Raw genomic sequence first — 24,951 nt, forward strand, 5'->3', positions numbered from 1 at the left:
AAAGGGCTCAAATTGGTGATACTTTTTTCTCACATTTCTGCCTATTTGCACACCCTGAGTGTTTCTAAGAGCTGCATGTAACAAGTAAATTTCTCCATTTTGAGATCAATAAAGGCTGTCTTATCTTTATCATGTGGTGATAGTCACCGGTCACTTCAGCTGCAACCAAGAGATGAAAAGGTTGAAGCACTGTTGAGTGTCAGGTCTTGGGGGATGAGACCGTCTCACTCAGCGCTTTTGTCTCTTTCTATAAAACAGGTCAGTTTTATCATTTTGTTTCCTCAATGCCACTCTCCCTCTGGCGTACGAGGCACACAAGTGGAACAACCTTGTACGTCTGTAATGGGTCCCCTGGCGCTGGTACATCACGTCCTTGTGTAGAGAGGGAGGGAGACCTGCCAGTCCAGTGAACAATGAGTGTAAACAAGGTTTTGAGGGAAAAGGTGCAGATTTATTACATACTGTAATGAGGACCATTTCAATTCAATAAACAGAACAAAGATGTTTAGCAAAACACCCTCAGTCAATATCAACTTTTTACACATTACTTTCATAAGTAACTGACATAAAGATTACCCATAATTGCCCTAAACACATACAGTCACATTTACATATTATTGAACATGAAGAATCAAACCTTTAACAAATCAGTCATTGCATAGCTCCATACCCTGTCGTCTGTCGATGCTACACATCATTCAGAGATGACTTTGGCCTGAAATAAAGAGGCACTTGTCATTTAAACACACAGTGGATCTGCAGAAGAGGAGGCACTGCCTAAAAACAACAGCACATAATCTCTCATGTATAGTTCCTTTGATTTATATATTTTTTTCTTTGGTTAAGCATTTAAATTGCGGAGCAAACATTTTAAATGCACAAAATAATAAACAATATATATTGTGTACACCTGTAAATATTTTTGATATATGTTTTTCAATTCTCTCCCCTTTTATCATGATAAAGCAATGTCTTCTTTCAGTTGAACAGCATTCACAATAAACATGTATACATTATATGCACAGTACATTTACAGAAACAGTCAAGGCCTGCTACAGTTTTATGCACATTTAAATTCAAGGGCACTGAGAAGTGCTTTTGAGAATCCAGGAAGGAAGTAGAGTAATATAATGGCAGATTCAGCTGACAGTAAGTGAGGTAGCACAGAAAAGAGGTCAGCACAACCAGAAGTCAGAACAACCAATGTTAAAATACACCACAAACCTCGGTGTTAAAAGCATGTGCTCAAATCAATCAGTATAACTTTGACAACTTTGGTTTCATCTGTTTGAATCTTTTAAAGCCATGTTCTTATTTAAACTTACTCTGACCAATTTAATTCCCACTGACTATCTCAAATAAAATATTTATTGCATTCAGTCATGACATGTTGAAATGTTACGTGTCTTTTTTTTGTGCAAAGAGGCACTTCGGTCAAAAGCAGGTTTTACTTTTGTCATGTTAAAACAGTCACCAAACTTTATAAAAGATAATGCCATTACTATGTTTATTCTGTATGAACATGGCATAATCCGCAGATTAATTCAACATCATGTCCTCCAGTAGATGTGTCTGAGTTTTCTTATGTGATGGCATTTTAAGAGGACAGACGGTGCATTTTACCTTTATGAAAGTGATTATTTGTGAAAGCAGCCATTAATATTTTACGGATAATGTCGCTACATTTTGATAAAGCAAGCATCAGTCCAACCACAGGCTGCATGCGTCACATCCACAGCACACAGTGTGTCCAAAGCAGAGGTTCCTGTTTTAGCCTCTGGCTGTTGTTGCAGCTGGAATGAGTTTTTACATAATCTTCTGCTGTCCAGACGCTGTGCAGACGAAAGTCCAACAGTGAGATGGTCTACGGAGCAATATCTCTTCAAACGCAGAGAAAAGAAGAAGGCTGTTTACCATCCAGGGTTTAAAGTAGGTCTGGAGACTCAGGGATGGGGTCTGAGGGAGAGAAACATGCAAGGTTTCCATTAGACAAAAGTGATTAAAGTGTTTCAGTAAACATTAAGACCACTTGAATCTGATTATTTAATTATTTTACTTTAACCAAGTGCCAGGGAGATTATCTGTTACTGGAGAGTTCTGGTTCCATGGGGGACTATTGTACGAGTCTTCATTGTGTCTCCAAGAGAGGAATATAATATATTTAGTTGCATTTGAACAGTTTGTCTCCAAAAACAGCTCTTGTCTGAGGTACCCGGTTTTAGAAAAAAGGTAAACTCCTGGTGAAGTAGGTCCGATTTAGTAAGTGACATATTTGAGACATTATGACGACCTGTAATCTGGACCCACAATCACCCTGGGATGACAAGCCGAGAGGAAATACGACTTAGACTTGAAAAATATAATGTAAAATATTGAAAATGTTGAATAAGCATTAAATAATCCACAAAACCAATGATCAAAACAAATGGATAACAGTCATTGTAACAGACTCAAAGAGCGATTCTATACTTTTTCAGTACATAAATATAGAAAATGCTTTCGCAGAAAAGCTTGTGACCCACTGAAAACAGTTCCATGACCTACTTTTGGTCTCAACAGTGTTGACCAACAGATTTTTCATTATATTTTCATTTATTTATTTATTCATGCATGTTCATACTTTTCTTTGCAGGATCATACAATAATACATTGTCTTATTGTCCATGCCCCTTTGCAATAATTACTGGAAAATCGATGACCAAGCAGCATGTAAGCATTCATATATAACCTCCTCCTGTTTCTCAATTGCTTCTCATTTCTGAGAAGATGAGAGACAGAAATGCTTTTGAAAGGGGAACAAAAAATCTGAGCATTTTATTTGTGAAAGTTATGCTACTAAGAGGGAACTGCTACTGGTGAAATTTCGTGCAGTTAAAGGTCGTCAAACCAAATATCACGACGTACTGAAGTGTCTGTTTTAAAACAGGAGATAAACAGGACAAGTGAAACTACATTGTACAGTTTTACAAAACACTCATGAACCACTTAAGAGGTAGTGAAAGAAGCCCATTATTGCAAGAAACTATCCCACTAGTTCGGAGCATTTGAGGGTCAGAAAAATATTTTGTACGGTTTGAGGGCATTCTAAAAGCAGGAAACAGGGCAGTACTGAAGTATGCCTGGTATGTCTGTAAAGAGCCTCAGTATAAAAGACAGAAAAAGTCACGGATTGAAATTCAAGGAAGGAAATACTTCAATGTGAGTCCTTAAGTCCAACTGAAGATACAATTTGTGTTTATTGCTCTTGGCTGGATAGTGGTATGAGGGTATTAGACTGTGCCAATCTGTTTTTACAGGAGAACAATAAACATGTAAGATAGAAATAAATGTGGGAATAAAATGCTAATTAGCTGGCCTATGTAACCAAAGTAAAACCCATTACCCATGTACATCTACCTTCATCTTGGTAGATGTACAGCCACATTCTGTAGGCTAGAACAGTGCCTGCTAACTAAAATCACTAGAGTAACAGGATTAACTGTAGCGCAAAGATTGGACAAAGTTATGAATGAACTATAAACAGTGAAAAACTGATCTGAACTCGCAAAAGATCATTTCTGAATTACTTACTAAAAAGCTACATTAAATTGTCTTATCGATTGCACTTTGTTTCTATATTTCCTTGACACATTGTACTTAAACACATTTTTAATAATCTGTAATAATTTATAACTATTATTAGTTTGGAGGTGCTTAATGTAGGACTGAAGACTTTAGGGTTGGGGGTTAACCTTACCCCCCACTTCATGTCATATTACATGATGTACCTCCATACGACTAAAAGACATTATTCCCTTTTGTATGTAACCCATAGGTGTTACATAGCAAAATTGTACTAAATTTGGCAGGCACAATGTATCGGGGTAGTGTAATAAATAAAGTATTACAACTGGGTGTCATTAAACAACACCAGTATGACATCGGAAAAAAAAAGTCTAGGTACTAGATACAAAAATATATATATATCTTCAGAGACCAAGTTGTGTTGCCCTTTGGTCCAGGGACAACATTACTTGGATGTTTCAGCTCAAATAAATGATAGAAATTTAAAGGAAATGTTCCTTCATGGAATATATTCACATTATTGTTCTGTTTTATGGTTCTATATAACAAATATTTTTATAATGTATGTATTAGGTACTGAAAAAAGCATAGTTCGAGTACTGGTATTGAAAACCAAGTAAAAAGTACTGGTAATTACGTTACACTTCTACAGTAGGACCCTGAGTACCACCAGAGGAAGTATCACTACTCTAGTGTACAGCACCACTTCAGTATTGCAGCATGTACACTCCGATAGTCCTGAAAAGCTAAGTATTCTGAACTGTTTGTGTTTACTGGCATTGCTACTGGGTAGAGGGAGGACTACATTGAGTCGTATGCCAGAAATTCACTCCTTATTCACAGCAGTTTAATCCAATTTGATGTAACGTTTTGCACATAACATTGCCCGACCTTCCTCCCATGCTTGGACCACAGACAGGAAGTTACATGACTCACACAAAGTCTACATTACTGCTGTTGCTTCACATTTTTACCAAAAGCCACGTTCATTTTGAAATAAGGGATGTGTTTTGCCGTTGTATGCGAATACCGAAAAATCTGAAATGCAAATGACAAACGCTCGGTTAGTCTGCATCTTACTAATGTGTTTTAATTTTAGTATGGGAACAAGCTGATAACAATTTCCATTTTAAATCATGGCAGAACTTGCTAATAAGCCTTGCAGTCATTAATTTGTCATCAAGGAACATTAGGCACTGCACCAAAACAAAGTTAAAAAGGGGAATATATTTAAAATCAAAATAACTTTAGCTTTTTATGGTACCGCCGTGCCTCTAGTCGCGTCTACAAAGTTCACTCCAGTCCATATGACCTCCAGCGCAGATTGCACCTTAAAGTATTTATAGCCCCGACACTATTGTTTGTAAAAGTTCAAATGCCTCTCACATCACAGTTGTATTTCTATTGCTTCCAGGGCAGGAGATGGATACAGCATTATATTTCCACTCAAAAACAAAGCTACTCTGTTTTGAACTATTTTTCAGCAACTGCTGCACTGAAAAAATGTAAAGTAAAGAGGCTAGGGAAAGGTAGAATTACTTTGGCGTTCAGATGCGAGTCCCACGCTATTTGAGGAAATTACAATTGCTGAAAACCGTAGACCTGCAAAGTGCCAATGACAAAATGGTTACCTATATGACATCTGGTCTATGCGGGGGGGAAATAACAATATGATGCTATTGATTCTGTATAATTTCATGAAACGTAACCAAGTAACTATGGGCCATATCATCAAGACGCTATCATAGACTTGCACTGTTGCCAGTCACAATGGCAAGGGGTGGAGTGTGTGCCCTTCGTACATTTAAGTGACCTATTTTTGATGACTGTACAATTGGTTGCTACTTGTGATGGTTCATACTGCACTGTGATGCACTGGTTAAATCGACCTGTTACTCACTTGGCATGTGGGTGCATGACTAATGGGAGAAGTGGTAGTGATGAGTAGACGTTATGTGCCTGTATTTGAGCATAGAGCTGCAACAGAAAAGGCCTGAATCATGGTAATATAATCTTATCTCCAAACTTGTGAGATCATCACCAGGTCAGATTACAGGGTGATTTCATCATTTCATGCAGGAAAGGCTGACCATCAACCCCTGACTTTGTTCACCCCTAGACTGGACTGGAAGCATGACACATGCTTCACATGACACAACTCACCCAAAGCACTTTACACAGTGCAGAGCAGGGGTGTGAAACATGCGCCCGTGGGCCAGATCTGGACCGCAAGATTATTTAATCCGGCCCCTGCCCTGTTGAGCACAAATTCTAGAGTCTCTAGCCCGTTCCTGTGCGGAGTTACGAATTTTTAAAGAATAACCAGAATGCTCATTCCAGCCACTAGGGGGCAGCTTAAATTAAACAAAGGAGAGATTTTCACACGTGTCCAGCAGAGGGCACTGACACAATAAGAGATCAGGATATGAACAACACATTATAACCACGTGGTAAATGAAAAGTCTGCCCCAAGGCGGCGGTGGATTCAATATCAGTTTACCACCACAGAGTGTGGAGTGAGTGAATAATTACTACTATGTAGCACTTTGAGAAACTTGTGACACAGACTTATAAAGTGCAATACAATATAACAGAATATAAGTGCCGTGATTGATTAGGCTACAGTCAATTTGGGGAATTGACCAAATCATAGCTCCTTATTATTATTAATTTATTGGAAAAATGTTCTCTTTAATATTTTCCTGTTTACATTATATGTGGCTCACGATCCAAAATGTATGTAGCTACAGTTTCCTCTGACAGATGCGAGGTTGAACACATTTGCACATACGAAGCTCTGACCACCACCACTCATTCAATCAATCACACAGATAGAGATCATTCATCCTGGTCTATGTTTTTGATGGTAGGGGAAACCTACACAGACACGGGGAGAACATGCAAACTCTACACAGAAAGTGTGGAGTTTGCAGAAATTGGTTGGGCTGGTCTGACGGTCCACAGATTGGTGCTTGTGTAAGTTCAGACTCTACCCCAAGGGCAGCTGTAGCTACGTATGCAGTTGACTACCACTGAATATGTGTAATATGTATAATATATCTAATTGTCCTTTGAGAAGCGCTTTGGGAGCCTAATGTCTCTGAAAAGTGCTGTACATAAAGATTCCCTTCTTTCTGACATCCTCTTGGGCATCATTAACACAATTATTATATATCTAAGTTTAAAAAGCTTTAGTGCATTACCATCCGCTGGGAAGAACACGTCTCCATGTCCTGGTGGGGAGAGGGGTGTCCCAGGGTCGGACAGCAGGTGGCGCCCTGTCTCAGAGGACTGCCTGGTCATTATTTGAGACACAGTTCGGGTCTTAACCTCGGGGGATCCTCCAAGAAACACTGGGTTCTCGTGCCCCTGAGCTTCACTGGAAATAACAGCATTTACAGAAATTCCTCAGTTAAATAGGACACATGAAAAATGCAATAATGTGCATGAGTCTCAATGGGAACCTAGCCATAAGGTTTAAAATCTGTACTTTTTGACTTCCTAACCCAGATAAATGTCTGTTTCCAATGTAAGCATGTTGAGAGGCCAATTCTTTTGTATAGCCAAAGGGAAATGAGAAAATGCAAACCCTACATAATGATTACAATGTTAAACACAAATAAAAGGAAAGTTAGCATGTTTTTACAAATCTGTCCAGCCAAACCCATTTACTTTCAAGGCAAAATGAAGTGACACGAAACCATTAAAATTAAATACATCTATCTTCTTTATGGAAGAAAGGAAAAAGGGTATTTTAAGTTGCCGGGGTCATTGTTTACTGTATTTTTTGATGAGGCACGCTCTTGGGCTGCATACATCTTGGCATGTTATACTCCTGCTGTTCGCAACAGGTAATGTAGTGCATTCATTTTCTTCCCAATGACACAGCAGCCACAACTGCATAAACATAAACATTTCAATCTTTTGTGCAAATTGTTAGATGGATGTTTTGCTTTCACTGCCAATTGTTTGATGTGTTTTTTAAATGTGTACAATACGACTTAATATAGCCGTTATTATTGATGTCAGGGAGCAGCTGTGCATTGTAAAGTGTGGGAACTCTCACCTGTCCATCCTCACGAGCTCCTGTGCACCTGCAGAGGGAGGAAAGGGGAAACGGCCCATTGTGAGTGAATGAAACAAAGAGAATCAGCACAACTCCAGCATCAGGAAGTAAGGGTCAAACAAAAATACTACTGGGAAACACTGCAGGGAGGATATAAGTTTGACCCTTAGCATGAAGAGATGAATGAATTATGTGAACTTGTTATTACTCCGGTCTATAACTACAATCACATGTAAATATACATGCAACTTTTACTTAAATAGATTACAACTTTGTTTTGCTTCTTAAGAAGAAAGTAGAATGAGCCCAGAGCCAAGTCATAGCAAAAATCAGCTTGGAAATAAACTTAAAGAGACTGTGCCCTACTTTCCCAACTCTTGTCCTCAATTAAGAAGTGTTAATTATTGTCATAATTTTAGTTTAGGTAATCTATTTGAAGCTAGAGTTAGACTAAAGCTAAATTACTAAAAATAAAACTAGGACTTTAATCTCAAGATATTTTTGTCGTTGCATAAAAACGTGTGGTTATGTCTTATCTGCAGTTTAAGACACCCACAGTTCAGTTATAATTGTGCCTTTTTTTTTTTTTTTTCTTATTACAGCCATCACCTTTAAATAATGTTATACATTTATCCCCCACACTCCCCTGGTGCTATGATCAGTAATACTCACGTCTGCTTGAATGGGCGCTTTGCCTTTGTTTGTAAACCAGCACCAGAATCAGAGGCAGCGAGAGCAGAGCCAAAACACATGCGGCTACAGCCAAAGCCACTGGCACCACGCCTGTGAGGGATAGACACACTGTGAATAAAACAAACAGAATGTGTGGAGATGCATGCTTTAAGGCATAATTACTGGGACAGACCTCCGGGCGGAGTGGGGTCCACATATGTGCACTCCTGAGAACCATTTCTCTCTGCAGACAAATACAAAAGGAAAACATTTGTTTATGTTACAGTAAAGAAAGGACAAGCAACAAGCAGCAGGAAGCTGACTAATTGACCACACTGAATCTTTCAGGAAGTGTAGCCCTAATTACAATGCATTTTCTGATATCTGATCTGGGTCCAAACCCTGAGCCTATAGTTCACATTTTGATATCTGCTTATAATATTATATACTTATACTTTTAAAATAACAACTTATTTTAAATTAGTTGTATTCCTTGCATTGACAGCATGTAGATTGTTCTTTATTGTGGTAAAATGCTCATTAGAAAAAAGTATATCACACCTGACCTGAGGTACATGCAAACTACATCACAAAGCATTCACTGGAGAACATGACTCAGTATTTTGCAGTGTCCTTACTTGGTGTGACAGTTAACACCACGTGACTGTGGACCCTTTGCAGCAGGACTTTGTGGTTGTCAGTCTCCTGGACGTCTAGAGCCATGCAGCAGTACCGGCCTTGGTCTTTAGAGGTCACATTCTCCATCGTCAGCCAGAAGTTCTCAGCGGTGGACCCGGAGTGCAATCCTGGAGGCAGTTTGTGCCCAATATACCTTGGCCTGATGTTTTGGGAACAGTGCTGGTCACTGTGCTGCGTGAAGAGCCAGTTGTGGTGGAGCTTGTCAGTGGGGTGTTTAGTGGCTCCTCTTTGGTTGCAGACCAGCTTCACTGTTGCTCCCTCTGGACACGTGTAATACATGTGAGGCGCGGACACCCCCAGTGTGGCATGGCCTTGGGACAAGTCTCCATTGGCTACAGAAAACGAGAAATATTGTTAGATCTTCCAGTAAACTGTTTACTTTAAATGTACGTTTCAGGTTCACTGTCCAATTCTTCTGGTCAGAAAATACATAGACACAGCTTTATTTTTTTTATTCCTGACCCATTTCAACAATAACAAAAATACATTGACAGCACCAAATCTATTCCCCTTATTCCGGAGGCTCGCGTGGGCGCCGCCATGAATTGTGCCCGCCCCTTTTCTCCTATGTGTAAACATGGGACTGGAGAAGTCCACATAAAATCAGTTACTACACGAAAACAAAGCCGGTTTTCGGCCGCGCAGAGAAACGGTGCAGTGTTGACATGTTGGTGCAAATGAACATTGGCCATTTTACACAAATCAATCGACTAAACGTCAGATTTGAGCGGAGAATATTTTCCCTCGTTCTCCATTTAAATGAATGGGCTTCGCACTCGACCGGAAGTGTCTGTACAACGGAAGTGCCGAGACAAAGCAAAAAGTGGCAAAAGTGGGCGGAATAAGGTGAATAACCTCAGAACTTCCAGCTAAGGCGATGTGAGACAAAAATGTAATTGAGATCTTATCCCTGAGACAGTGATCGTCATAATGTGATATTGTGGTATGTTGATGCAGCTCTTGCTCAAACACAGGCTCTTTTCTCCACTCACTTCTGCTATTGGTTAAGGGCCTATCTCAACAGAGAGAGTTGCGGAGACCCTTTGAGATCTCATTGGAAAACGACAGGTCTTGGAGACATTGCAGGGTCGTCTCAGAAACATCTCACAGGTTGAGGACAACAAATAGTATTCGCGAAACAACTGCTTAAGACCTCGGAGACCATGCAGAGACCTCTCGGAGACAACATGGAGACTTGAAAAAGACTCATGCAAACTACGCTGAAATCGAACATGTTTGTTTTCACGGAGACTACCTGGAGATATCTATGTGCCCAGCGGCAACTTGAGTCTCTAACCAGTCTCCAGGCCAGTGAGATAGGACCTTAAAGGGGCTAGATGCAAGTTAGTCATTTTATGCTCACTAATGCCACCTCAGGTCTTATGCGTAACTGCAGCTTCTATATTAAGCTCGTGCATGACGGCACTTCGGACCCGAATTAACACCTTTCTGAGTGACAGTGCAGGATTTTAGAGGCAGTTGTGGTGAATAGGTCTGAGCTCATTCTACACATAAGGACATTGCTGGAACATGTAGGGGGGTGAAAATATTCAGTTTTAACATTTTTAAACTCCATATAGTCCCTTTATGCACCACCTCTCTGTAACAGAGGGGTTTACCTTATGATAGTGAAATGTGAACTTAAGAAGAAGAGGATGCAACAGCTTTAGTTCTTTTAGACCTTATAGGCTGTAAGAAAAAAATTAAGTGAAGGTTTTTCCCCTGGTTTTACCTTTACTTAATGCATGTATGATACATTTTGCAAAGTCCACTGCGCTTGATCAGTAAAATGCATCGTGTTGCTGTGCTTGTGCTATATGGACAAAGTGCCCCATTATGTTAACTAAACTAAATATAGCGCTTCTCTGTCTCCAAAGCTTGATTCAAAATAAAGTTCCCCAGGCTTTATTCCTGTTTCTGTTTTAGCCGAGTCTCATGCAGTGGTTAAAGACAGCTCATTTGCTCCTTTGGACTGGTTATCATACGATAGATTACCATTAGTCCATGTCTAAATTTTCCTTCTTTTGGCAGCAATTGTAGTGAAAGTAGAAGGAATATACATATACTTCTTTTTGTAAACTCAGGAAACCATAAAAACAGCTGTGAGATCCTTTTACATGCAGCACATTTTTTTTTCTAAAGCGCCAACATCTCCGTCGACCACATCCTGTTTTGGTTTTTCTGCACTGTTGTTTAATGAGGTGTATCCATATAAACTCATTACTGTGAACTCTGAAAGATTGTTTAATTTTAATAACAAAAGTGTAACCGCTGGCGTAGCAAAACAACACAATAGCACTTACAATAGCCTCAGTATTTAAATCTTTCTATGTGTAGCGTGGTTTAAATAGATCACAACTGCACAACTGCGGTTTCTCTATCTGAGAGTCAGAGCGATGTAACGGGCCATGTTCACCGGATGGCTGCAAACTGTTGACTGTGGAAATCAATCATGAGTACAGTATGTGTGAGTGGAAAAAAAAGAAGGAAGTGTGCGAGCTTGGTAGTGCTCCTATTCCACCGGCAGCAGGATGGCATTGTTATTGTAGTGATGGTTGTAGCAGCAGATGGACAACAGTATTAACAGACTGAAGCTGTGGCAATAGCTTTCATAATAGTAATAGCAGTGCGTTTATAGTGACTTTGGCCTGGAAATTCAAGTTTGAGTAATGTGAGTAATTGATAGAGGTGGATAGCACTGAAGATAGATTTACTCAAGTACAAGTACTACAGTGCTGAAGAAACTGTACTTTTTTTCAGGGCTTTTTACTTCTGTTTGAGTAATGTTATGGTATAAATCTTTATTCTTACATAAGTAAAAATAAATAAGTTACATGTGCCAGTAAATTGAGTAAATTAAAAGCTTACAAAAGTTTCATGTTGACGAAAAATATATGTAGTTTGTGTTTCTTCTTTTTTCTTCAGAAATATTAATTTTTAATAACTTTTGATGGTATTTTCATTGGAAATATTAGGATTATTAGGAAGTTTTGTTTCTCATAATTTTTGTCACAACTGAAACACAACACTCGTCAAACAGTTGCTCAGTACTCACATTACTCAAGTGACATTTTCTCCAAGTACTGATGTATTGCACTGATGGCACTGATTGTACTGATGGGTTTACTTGTACTTGACAAAAATAATTTTAAAGAAACATTACTCATACTGGCTACTCTACCCACTTCTGGTAATTTAAGTAATACTGTGGTGGAAGTGCACCGCTCCACAAAAATGTCACCACCAAAGAAAACTTTGTTTGATGACCTTAAGCTTTGATTACATTCCAGTTGTGCATTAACCTTTCACTACAGTGATGATGGGAGTGTCTGACCACTGCCCAAAGATTCTCAATGGGGTAAAGGTCTGAACTCTGTGGTGGCCAATCCATGTCCCATGAATTGTGGTATTGTCATCTTCAAACATGCTTGTGCCATAAGGGAAGAAAAAAAATCTATCCAAACCTGGACATTCAGTACATTCACGTAGTCAGCTGACCTTATTCTTTGAAAAAGCTCATACTGTCTCCTTAGTTTGAACTGTTGAAGGTTGTTCCTTTAATAAGACAGAAAGTTTCCTTCTGTCTTATTAAAAGAACAACCTTCAACAGCCGACCTCATTCTTTGGCCACATATTGCTGCTGAACCTAGACCTGCAGCGACCTCCATGCGTTGACTTTTTTTTTTGAGAAACACAACCAGGTAACAGATAGAAACAACAATCTGCTGGACTCAACTGTCTAGCAATGTTTTTTTTTAGGCTTGGATCCTATAAAAAACAGAGCTGCAGGACCATCCGTGTAACACCTTCACTAAATAATAAAACGTATTTTCTGTATCAGTACAGTAGAGTTCATGCGTGCAGATGGACTGAGGAAGTAAGCATGCGTGCCAGCTTGCGTGCCTCGTTTTACTGACAGAGGGGATGTAAATGGTCTCTTGTATATGGAGGACCAGTGGCCAGAGCAGGATTTAAGGAGTGAACTTCCTTCCTGAGTTAAAGCGGCACGCGAACAAAGCTTACACTGCTGCTGTAAATCTCCCCCTGTCAAACTAAAACTGAATGGAAAAGACTACAGCTGCTGCAAAGGCATGGCATTAGTAATTATATAGGCTTGGTTGGCTCAGGAAATAGTGAATTATTTCACTGGCTTTGTTCAAATATCACGATGTATCTTAAAGCTTGGCAATATGGCAATCTCAATTTACAATCCAATAAGTTTTCATTTAATTCCCCAAAGTTTTAACTCCAAATAATGAGGATTGGCTGTCATCAGACCTGACTAAAAGTAAAATCATTGCCCAGCTGTATTTTGAATTAAGAAATAAATGTTCTTCAACATTTAATATTTTTTATGTTGTTCGCATTTAGATGGAGACATTGTGACAAAAAGGGAGTCGAATAAAGCATTCTTGACCAAACTAATGGCAAAAGAACAGAACTGTCAGCAATTGGTAATATTAGACTTGCCAAAATATGATTACAGTATTAATGGACAAGTTTGAGGAGTTTGTTTATTGTAATCAGTGATGGTGATCAGCCACAAAACTGCCTCACAACATTAGAAATATTAGAACAGGCCTGTTTTGCCTGTGTTTTTACATTTTGTTTTTATGGAAAGTACTTTAGTCTGCCTAGGTGTAACTGTAACGTGCTATAGAAATAAATGTTGATTGATTGATAATAACAATGATATTGGCACAAGCTTGAGTTGAACATTACCATATTCATTCACGTGATACTCGCTTATGATAAGCTACTATCATAGAAACAGCTGCCCTGGGGTAGACTGACGGAAGTGCGGCTGCCACTGACTCTGTACTATCCAACACCCATCAACAACACACATACACTTCATTTACATGGGAAAGGTGGGCAAAGTACTGCACGTGAAGTAAGTAAGGTCAACATACAATTAATGTAGCCACTTCTGCATTTATCTCCACTATTGCAAGGCCTTTGAACGGCCTGCAGCCCAAAATACGGAAGTGCATAGTCCATCTTTAATGTCAATACAATGTTCTGACAATTGTTTACATTCCAGTAAAAGGGAAACAGAGTTGCAGACCAACCCACAGCCTTCACTTTTTGATTAGTTCTGAGTTTGTCTATGTTTACATGGTTGCATCCTGTGTAAGTGTCAGTGCCCATTGTGCAATAGGGAGACCAGGGCGGGTGATGGAGTGAAACTGCTGCCTCTTTGGCTGAAAGCTGTTCCTGCCTCCACACCGGGACAATGGGAGGGGAAGCTCCTGTCACACCCTTCCCTTCATGTATAGCCGTCTCTCTGGACAACTGTCAAAGTTTTAAGACCCACGGATTGGATCTCTTATCCTTTTGATCACTCGCACAATATGGAAAATGTAACTTGACTCCCGACATCAACAAATGAGATTATATTATTTTTTGCAATCGAGTTCATGTCTGGGCACAAGAAAATGTAAACTGCAGAATACAAGTGCCTTGGAGGGCTGAGCAAAGGATCACAATCTTATCGAAATTGCAATTTGCGTGGCACAAGTAGCAAATCACGACAGCAGCTGTTATTCAGGTCTCTTGCCGCTAATCCTGCAGTTTCGAGCTCTGAAATATTGTTTGAATTGGTACTTGGTGTGAAAAGAGACAGTTATTGAATATTTCTCCAATTGTGCAGCCCTAGTTGTTATTAGAAACCATTACTGCCCAGCTTTTCCTTGGATTATTATCATGTTAGAGAAAATAATGCTTGGACGGTACACCCTTCTGAAACTCCTGACAGTGGGTTTTCCTGGGATACAGTGACAGTGCCGATGCCAGCCGTTTTTGATGTGGTCGCAGCAGCAGCAGGTAAAAGCAGTATTTGCCATCTCCTCACGGGCAGACGTCTAATTTCACTCAGCAGACATCTGGGTTTTGGCTCCATTAAACATCTAGGTTTCTCCTCAGGCTTTGGACACACTGTCTCTTTTGTTTTAAGGCCGGCTGCCACCTGTTTGGGACATGTTGGCTCTGACAGCTCTATCTCACGCGGGCAGGCGGCGTATCCAGTGTGAATGAATTAAAATGTAGTTTTTTTTTTAGGAGGTCACTGATACGTATAAAGCCGACCCCGCCCTGCCTGTTGTTGTTCTCACCGCGTGTAATGGAAATAATGAGGCTTAAAGTTAGGAGCCTATAAACTTGAAATATGAATTCATGTTTTTTATAAGACGAGTTTATTGTGGTGTTATAAACTGTATGCTGGATTTCACTGAGCAAAATTGAAATATGTTGTTCGACTCGCCACACAGAAAAAGCATAGAGGAGCGAAGATGGAACAAAAATCTAAATGCAAAACGTTTTTTTGACATTGATTGATGATTTCCTCTGAAAATTAGGCTACAGTTAAACTCCTGCCTTTTTTGTGGATTGCTTTTACCATTTTTTTGCCAACAGAACATTAAGATTAACATTGAGATTTTTTTTTTTTGCATTTGTGTGTATGTTTTTGTATATTAGTTGCAGTATATGGTTTGTATTTCTTTTGAAAAAAAATTAAAAATAAAGTAATAAAAAACAAAAAAAAAGATTAACATTGAGATTAAGAGTTTATCTGGCACATCTACACTCAAAAGTAAGTTTTAGCAATGTTAAGCAGTAGTGAATTTGTATCATGTAAACTCTTATTGGGACATTACTATGCTGAAACATTTTTTTATTTTTTTTTCACTGAAACACAGCAACAGTTTCACTTGAGGTCTTTCAAATCAAATGCAAACGACATCCTGAACAACAGGAAGCTCAAACCATGAGTTTAAGAGAAAAGGATGTAGTTTTGAGGTTAATGTTACAGGTCACCAGGCTCAGAGCACTAAACCGGTCAGTCAAGCATTGATTCTGCTCCCTCTCAGTCTCATCATCATAGCTTTAAACTGTTCCAACACTGCTCTGTCTTTGTTCCTCTTTTTGATAAATGCACAGAAATACACAAGAACTGGTAGTTGTGAAATTATGCACGTTTACAACATGATTACAACATCATTTCTTCACACAACCTCAGCAATAACGCAGTTGAAATGTCCATTTGTGTCAAACATGGACTTTTTGTACTTTTGCAACTTAGTTGTGGGAACAATAGCTGATGTGCACACTTCAAAATTTTATTTATTTTAGATGATTACTTTCCAAATTCAGCTCATACAAAAATTACAGTATTAAAGCAAGTGTCAGTCTAAACGAATAATTGAAATAATAATACATTCCTGTGGCATTTTTAACTCATAATAAATGTTTAATATAATGGGAGGAAAGTATGGATAATGTATTGAAAAGACAATTGCTGAGTAAGAACTTGTTTCTTTTCTAGAGCGCCCTCCCCTGGTAGCAAGTGGAATTATTGCCATGCCTCATGTGGCCATAGATTGCAGGTAGATGGTCTGATGATGTTTTAAGGGATTTAAAACTGCGTTTATAGTTCCAGGTTCTACCTATTACATAACAAAATTCAGGAAATAATCAGAACACTTCAGCAGTAAGAATTACACAATTACTCAAAACTGTGAATTAAAATACTCAAAATGTGCATGATATTTCCTTATTTAAGATTCTATTTTGTGCTGCTTTCCTTTTATCTAAGGGCTGGCACCTTGCTCCTTGTGTTAAGATTTATTTAATTTATTTTATAATACAGGACTTTACTATTAGCCCAATAAATCAAACCAACTGATACATTTTAACTGAAAAGGTAACGTTTTGCCACAAAACATGTAGGTCCTTCCAGATAAAGTAATATACCTGGATGTATTAGATCTCCACTTTTTGATAGTGAATGTCCATAACAGTCTTACAATTTTCCAGTACTTTGTTGATACAGTCAGGTTTAGGTTCAATGCCACATCCTTGAGCTATTAACCACTGGAGTGAAGGCCAGTTCTTTCTCATATTGAATGCTCTAACTTTACGCCTTGATGCCCTTCTGTGTGTGCACATGATACAATACAGAGAAAAGGTCTCCAGCAACGGGAGCTCCCCCTCCTCCACTATTCTTCTCGTAACTCAGCAGCGCAACTGTTCGCAAGTTCAGCAAAAAACAAATGACAGCAACTGTGTCTCTGTCCTCTCAGCTCTGCTTCTGCCACAGCCAAGGAGCCCTTTTAGACCATTAAAAGACTTGATTAAAGGATCAATGCTTGCTGTCCCATTGCAGGAAATCCATAATGCTGTTTAGTCAAGGCCATAAGCAAACTTGACAAAAACACAAATAAACTGGTGGCTACAAACACAGCCTAAATCAAGACTCAATTAAGACAACAGGTCTAAAGCAGGAGATTAGGGTGAATATTTATCTAGACAAACCAGGAAAAAGCATAGATTAGGTCTGTTTTCTACAGTCAGGGATGTTTTGAGAGGGGCTGTGCTGGCAGCGGCACCAGACCTTATCATCAGCTGAGAGGGAGGAACAACTTCAACAAAGTAATACAGTAAAACCAGCCCAGGGAGCGATTAGGTGGGTGGTCATATTAGGATACATGTAGCTTCGGTTCAGAGATGATGTGGATGCAGTAATTAACTAGCTTTTTTGTCTCCACTTTAACTTGATTCTAGTTTTTAGTATTGTCACTGTCCCAAGTTTCTCTCCATCTTCTCTTAATCTGTGACTATTCTTGATCATGTAGCTATCGGGCCAACCTCTTTCCATTGTAGGTCTCCCGCACAGCCATTTAAATGATTGTTCGCCCGCCCCATCTACTTAGAGAATGTCCCTCCTTTTTTAATATTGCCAGGGGAATTGTATAGATTTACAAAGATGATTGACTAGTATAAAGTATAAAGAACAGTTTGGGATGTCTGGGGGAAAATGACAAATGAAATTCTTCAATGCAAGCCTATATCTCATTTCCCACATGGCTCGAATCGTCCCGCCCTCACTATGGCCAGTAGTAACTTTTTGGCACACTTGGTGGTAGCTTAAGAATTTGTGTCAACATGTTGCTTTTAAGGGTCTTATCGTGCGAGCTGATCTAAATAGACTAAGCCCAAAAGTGAAAAGTGATAACCTCTGCTGGTTTTAAGTGGCGTTTGAAGTGAAGCTGGGCGCAGCCTGGAGCAACAGCTGCCCTCGCTCACTCCTCACCGCTCTTAACCCGCAGCGCCAAAACTCAGACACTCGGACGAGATTCAACAGAAAGACCAACAAACGAAAACATGAATAAAATGAGATGAATTGATGCTATCCTGTTTTGTTTTTTGGGGGCGCACCCACATAGACAAATGCGTAAAAGTCCTATGTTGTCATTTGTTGCGTTGAAACTGGCGACATTTTTCCAAACTTTGTAAACATGTCTAGAGTAACACGATTCGAGAATGGGATTAGGCACCATAGTACTTTAAGGGAGGGGCTTTTAGAACAGCTTCACGCCAGATGTTCAAAACAACAGCGTCTAAAGGGCTATGTTCATGTTTTTTTAACAAGTCTGGAGCCGAGCAAGAACACACGAGCGAGCGCAGCTGTTTGGGTTTACTACGCTCCAGCCGACACCACTGTAAGCACAAGTTAAGCGTAAAAAGTCTGGAGTCGAGCTATAAAGGGACTATTCCTGTTCGAGTGACTTTAACACCTATGTCGTGCGCATTTCTTCCCCTGTCATTGGCCCGAGACCCGTAAATGTGAATTGGTCCGGGGCATCGCTGGGTCGCCAGGTAGGCTATTAAGTGTCAACAAGCCAACACACGCCTGGGAGAGTCGCGCAGGGCGATAGTAAACGCGCACTTACCTCTCGCTATGTTCACCAGCACCGCGCAGAACAATAACATATTTCCCCCAAGTCCACGGCAAACAAGTTCTCTGCGCGTCATAACTGACTTGCGATGAGGGGGAAACTCAAGAAAAAAAAAGTCACCAAAACTTCCAAACAAAGAAGAGAGAGATAGAGGAAAAAAACTTCCTTTGGTTTGGTTTGGTCTGGTTTAGTTTAGTTTGGAGAGCGCAGCGCAGAGGATGTCACTCGTCTGTCACCCACTTTGATGGGTATTGTAACTTTGGAGCGTAAAAGCAACGTGATACTCGTGGTGACAGGCCCCTCCCCCTTCTCTCTCTCTCACTCCCACAGTATTATGACGAACAAGTGACTGGCTCTACATCTGGATCTCATAAAGAAGGGGTTTTAAAGGGGTTTTACACTATCGTATACAGTGATGTAACGTCACCAAAGTGGAAAAGTCAAGCTTTTCACTTACTTTTTCTTTGTCCCTTGCATAAGAATAGAAATAAATGCTTTTCATTTTTTGTTTTGTTAATTGTCTGCTGTTTAATAATGTTTGATTTTAATGTTTATCTTGATCTTGGTTATTCTTAATAAACCAAACTAAACAGGAACTTTGTTTGGGCCAATGAAGCAATTAGAACGGAGGTTAGGAAAATTCATTACATTATTATGCAACTTCCCATGTTGATTTGTAACACTGGACAGAATTGTATCCTCTTTATTTATTATCAGTTTCTTCTGAATATTATTCATTGGTGCTGCAGTGGCGCAATGTTGCTCAATCAAGATGATTTCTTGCTGTGCTTTCCAGTACGTTTTCATAAGGAGGGGGGCTGAAAGGAACCCAACGGTGTGACTGGATTGACAGGATGCCTCAACTTTTTCATGTCATTTGAATTGCTGTTTGGATAGTTTCATGGAGATATATAAACAAGCAAGTGTTTGTTTAATGGTCTGTGGAACAATATACGTGTGAGGCTCAGAGAAATGTAGTTTCAGTGTCCAAGTACTCATATTTATGTTTTCATTTTAATCACATCGCAGAGACAATAGTATTAAACTTATTACAAGCCCAGGAAGATACAGGATCTATCTTAAAATGCTGCTTATGTGTGCAAATGAAGAGATTGATGATCTGTTGTGGCACCCTCCTGAAGAGATATAACACAAAGAAGAAGAAGACACGATGACATGTAAAACAAACGTGTTACATTGATTGAACAGTGTGTTATAAACTGTTTCAGACGTCGACCACCATCTACGTGAGCATTATTGACGAGAACGATAATGCCCCTGAGTTTCCGGAGGAGGAGTACGAGACGGTCCTGAGTGAGGGGCCCGACACTGTGGGGGCCACCATCGCCACGGTAACGGCCATCGATCCAGACGAGGGCCTGAACGGGACGCTGAGATACGCCATCACCCAGGGCAACATCATCCAGACCTTCAACATCAACAGCATCTCGGTGAGGCCGGGACGGGGATGGTCCAGGGCTGCACTTTGAACAAAACCTTTCAACTTATCTTATAATGTTATTCCTTATGACAAAACATATGTGGAGTTGTGTCTTGTTTCATTCATGCATTTTTGTCATCTTGAGCACTTAATTTGACTCTTCTGCTCATTTTGGTGCTCAAATATCCTCCAATTCAAATAATCTCTTGCTAATTACTGGTTGCTAAAGGTTCTGCTATTTCCGTGTTGCTTAGAAATAAATGCTCAATTATTCTTTTATTAACTTTGATCATGTTGACATTGTTTTGCAAATGTCAAATGCTTTTAATGGAATCATATTGATCATGTAGTTCAGTTATAATGTCAAAATCAACCCAAAACATGCGCTTTCAGAGTATACTCCATTTACCAAGCGTTTACTCGCGTGCAAAATGAGTAGCATGTGCAAAAGTGGATCAGCGGCAGAGTTATTGCCCGTTTCTCACTCACGCAGCATTATTTCCTTACAGCCGTAGTTAGTAGTGTAATACACGCAATCTAAAATGGTAAATACACTGCAACATGCCAACAAATAGCTGTATTCTATTGTCCAGCCTGCACTCGCTTTTTAGCATCAGTCTTGATAAAGGACTCAATTAGTGTTAGATACTCCTGTACTTTTTCGCTTATTCAAAATAAATAAGGAGCTGTGACTATTTGAGTTCCAGGAACATAAAAAGACAGATGTTTAAAAAAGATTTGCCTACTTTTCATTTCCGTAACCAGGTGCGTTTATATTCACAGAGTTGGCTGTAGACCTCACAATTAAAAAAGACGCATGACAATAGTTGAGATAGACTAAAGTTTAAACTCACCGCTGTACTAGCGATTGAGTCTGGGGACTGCAGCATCAACCCCTTTCCACAGCCGTACATACGCGAGCAAACAGGAAGCGAAGTCAACCAATCAGCGAAGGGCAGGCGTCTGGCGTTGATGCGGCGTTATTAGCGGTTTTGCATTAATATTCGCACAGGATTATGAATCACGAAACTCACCGAGTGTCGATGTATTTTTAGTAATTTACCGCCGATCATAAAAAAGCTCACTCTCTCTCCGAAGCGGCATTTGTAGATTGTTTTTGAGGGGACTTCTGCATCCCATGAGTGACGCTGCTCTTGAACTTCACGTGACCGCAAAAAATACAAATCTGATTGCACGGGCTTGTTTGAGTTTTGTGATGCCGCCAACGAGGGCGTGGGTCCCAGATTGATATCCCTCTGTGTAAAAAAGTGCACAGGGGTATCATTCTGGTCTCACCAGGCTACTACCTTATCATATCTCGGCTTAACAATGTCCAGATTTACCACAAGAGGGTCAAAAATACCTAACACCATTGGGCTAAATTGCAGCAATGTTTAAATCCGGTTTTCTTTCACAACAGAAAACCCATTGACAAACATTATCCAGTGTGTTGACAGTGTATAAGCCTTAGATGGAGGATTGTTTACAAAGTTGGTGCAGTACCAGTATTGATGCCTTATACTGAGTGCAGATGTTTGCGTGTTTTATTCAGGGGAGGATCACAGCAGTGAAGCCTCTGGACTATGAGATCAGTAACGGACACTACGCTCTGGTCGTCACGGCGACAGACCAGTGTCCCATACCTCCTCTACGGCTCACCTCCAGCACCACGGTAACGAGGGCATTCAGACGTTATAAGATGTGAAAGAAGTACTTACATCGTACGTGAAAATGTGTTTCCAACAAAATGCAAGCAAGTGTAAAAAGTAAAAAAAATAAATCAGTATTGTTTGAATGATTTATAGTTTGGGCCAGTGTAACAATTCTGTAACTTTTTGTGAATGTTTAGTCTGTTCTAATGTACTTTATTATTCACTTCAACCATGGGACCTAAGGCTTATAGATCAAACTTTCATTGACGTCTCACTTGCCCACAAGGCTGCAGCAGCTACAGCACGGTGTGGATTAGTCAATAAAAGGATGCAAGTATGCAAGGAGTGCAAGCTTTCAAAACTTTTGTGTTTCTTGTGGTCTTCTCTATTATCCCACAGTAATATTCATGTAACAAGCAAAACAACCTATTTCACTTTAACATTAACACAATTAACACTCTCAGTTTTTCCAGGTTTTGATTGATTTGTGAACTATGTACAGCTTTATGGCAATAGCTCTGTTGGTAGAGTAATGCACACTGCCCTTGTATCCTCCTTCACAATATTTATTATCATATATATATCCCGACACTTGCTGATGAAAGCCCTTTCTCTTTAGGTTTTGGTGAATGTGCTGGACATAAACGACGTGACGCCCACTTTCCCCAGACCGTACGAGGGACCCTTCGAGGTGACCGAGGGCCAGCCGGGACCCCGAGTCTGGACCGTCAAAGCCACAGACCAAGACTCTGGACTCAACGGCAAAGTGGAGTACAGCATCACAGGAGGGGATTATCAGAGTATGTCCAGGAAAGGGTTTGCATTCATAAGGTGTGCCTTAGAATTTCATGATGTCAGAATCCCAGATGGGGGGCAGTTGTTCGGGTTCCTCGATTTTTCGATTTGATTGAACTGAAAAAAGTCACATTTTCTGATTACAAGAACTAAAAAGAAGCTTCTGCAGATAAAAGCGAGAAGGTTTTGCACCTGCTGAAAATATTATTACAGAGAAGTGTTAGTACCTGTGCAGTGCTTCTGTTAAGAGTCAAATAGTAGAGATGTGCTTCTGGTGTGTGTTTAGCGTCAGGCCTTCAGAATAATACAATAGAGATGGACAGGCCTTTAGATGCTAATAGTGCTGAAATAATACATGGCAGTCGTTTTTAAAGGGGCTTAAAATGCTGGAAAATAATTTAACTTTGATGGTAATGAGATTTTAACCTCAATCCCAAAATTATGAAAACGTTTGGTAATGACTGGCCCAGTAGCCAATGAGTAAAAAAAAAAATTTTATAATCCTGATTTAAAGGAATAGGCCACCGTTTTTACATACTGAGATATGTTCTTACCTCACTTTAGTCGTGTTAATATATCCCCGTCTGGTCTTTGTCCGTGCGCTCTGCCAGGCAAACGGAGCACATACGCAGCCTCTCCCACATGTCACATAACTCCTAAAGACTTCCCCCGCTCACTTCCGTCAATAACCTTTAGGAGTTACTGCGCGGACGTTTTACTCCTCGTATCATTACGCCTCACAATATAGTCCCCCTTTTTATTTGCTTATAAAATCGACATGCTACATTTCTGTGTAAATATACTTCGCATGAAAACACTTCACGTAACTTTATTTAAATAGGGAACACGTGGAAGAGCTTGGTAGCTTCTATCGTGAGCTTTTTTGGAGCTATGTGACATGTGGGAGAGGCTGCGTATGTGCTCCGTTTGCCTGGCAGAGCGCACGGACAAAGACCAGACGGGGATATATTAACACGACTAAAGTGAGGTAAGAACATATCTCAGTATGTAAAAACGGTGGCCTATTCCTTTAAAGCTTCACTACGGCTGACTATGTAACGTTATCAAATAGTGGTGGCAAAAGGGAATGTGGTATTGTGCATACATTTCATCATCATCATCAATGTTGCAGGACAGTATTACTGTGGTGAAAGTGAAGACATGACCCCAGGCATTTTAATTGATTGTTCTTTATTTTATTTTTATATTGAAAGTAATTACACATGTAATTACATGTAACAAGCAGAATTAAGAGTGAACAGAGAAAAATAATACTTTGTACTGCCTTGTTACATATTGTTCCCCCTTGTTACACATGTAAGAGTACCTGTACTTACATGTGTAATTACTTTCTTGTTACCCCGTACTTACACCTGGAACGCGGGCTGTATTCTAAAGCGTTACCAACATTTTTATAGTAGTGATTCGGGGGTGGGCACTCATTAGCTTTTGCTTTGGCCCACTCCTTTTGAGCAGAACGTTTACTGCTCAGACAAATAAATAAACTAAACTAAACTTTGCCGTGCCCTCGGCCTGAAATCTAAGCAATAAGACGTTTGAAACGAACACGTCGCAAACACAATCTGTTTTGGGAACACGGCTAGCATATTATCACGCTTCCTGTACAAATAGTACAACAAATAGTCCAGGTAGCATAGCAGCAACACGAGCAAGTAATATTATTGGGGCTCATGGAAGTGCCAACATTTTTTATAACTAAAAACAACAAACATGTAGAATCAGTAGGTTACATTGTTAAGTCAGTGTGCGAGGCGTTTGCATGCTTAGTACACAGTAATTCCAAAAATGCTGACGTGATAACACTATCTGACACCCAGGAGGCCTAAAGCAATTTGCCGAAGATTTTTTTTGTGACTCTAAGTTGAAGCTCATGCCTGTACACTGTATCTTTGGTTCTCAGATGAGTTCATGGTGTCTCCGGTGGAGGGGGAGCTCAGAGTGAGGAAGGACGTGGAGCTGGACCGAGAGACCACTGGTTTCTACAACATCACAGTCACGGCCCGCGACCTGGGAACGCCTTCACGAAACAGCTCTGTGCGTAACATTGACGGACACTTCACACAGCAGCGACCAGGCAAAAACACTGACAGAGGGACCTAAGCAAGTGAACAGGTTTTGTTTGATGAGATAGAAGCGAGACAGTAATAAAGTGTAAGGATTGTAGCAAGTATGATCTATGCACTGCTGCGCATGTGGGGGGATTCTTGTATGTTGTGGTCAGTGTCCATCAAAACTGGGAAAGGAAGAGCAGTCATCCTTATAGGTTTAGACAAACTTTATTGAGTCGTGAGGGAGAATGCTTGG

At 40.0% G+C, this 24,951-nt stretch overlaps 2 protein-coding genes across 2 annotated transcripts in view; one reads left to right on the plus strand and one right to left on the minus strand.

The window, feature by feature from the left end:
* The window catches only part of cdh23 (cadherin-related 23), a 255,286-nt gene that overhangs the window by 210,721 nt on the left and 19,614 nt on the right, over window positions 1-24,951 (plus strand). The window contains exons 37-40 of the mRNA XM_079559815.1: window positions 19,968-20,189; window positions 21,732-21,851; window positions 22,451-22,631; window positions 24,548-24,681. Of these exons, the coding sequence (XP_079415941.1) occupies window positions 19,968-20,189; window positions 21,732-21,851; window positions 22,451-22,631; window positions 24,548-24,681 (657 nt within the window). The remainder of the gene's footprint in view (window positions 1-19,967; window positions 20,190-21,731; window positions 21,852-22,450; window positions 22,632-24,547; window positions 24,682-24,951) is intronic.
* vsir (V-set immunoregulatory receptor) lies at window positions 435-19,069 on the minus strand. The gene is made up of 7 exons (XM_079559799.1): window positions 18,733-19,069; window positions 8,941-9,333; window positions 8,496-8,546; window positions 8,303-8,413; window positions 7,631-7,658; window positions 6,768-6,943; window positions 435-1,956 (listed from the first exon to the last, which is right to left on the minus strand). The coding sequence occupies exons 1-7, from the start codon at window positions 18,812-18,814 to the stop codon at window positions 1,925-1,927; spliced, it is 873 nt and encodes a 290-aa protein (XP_079415925.1). The 5' UTR covers window positions 18,815-19,069; the 3' UTR covers window positions 435-1,924.

The sequence above is a fragment of the Gobius niger genome (assembly GCF_951799975.1).
Source record: "Gobius niger genome assembly, chromosome: 7".
Taxonomy (NCBI): domain Eukaryota; kingdom Metazoa; phylum Chordata; class Actinopteri; order Gobiiformes; family Gobiidae; genus Gobius; species Gobius niger.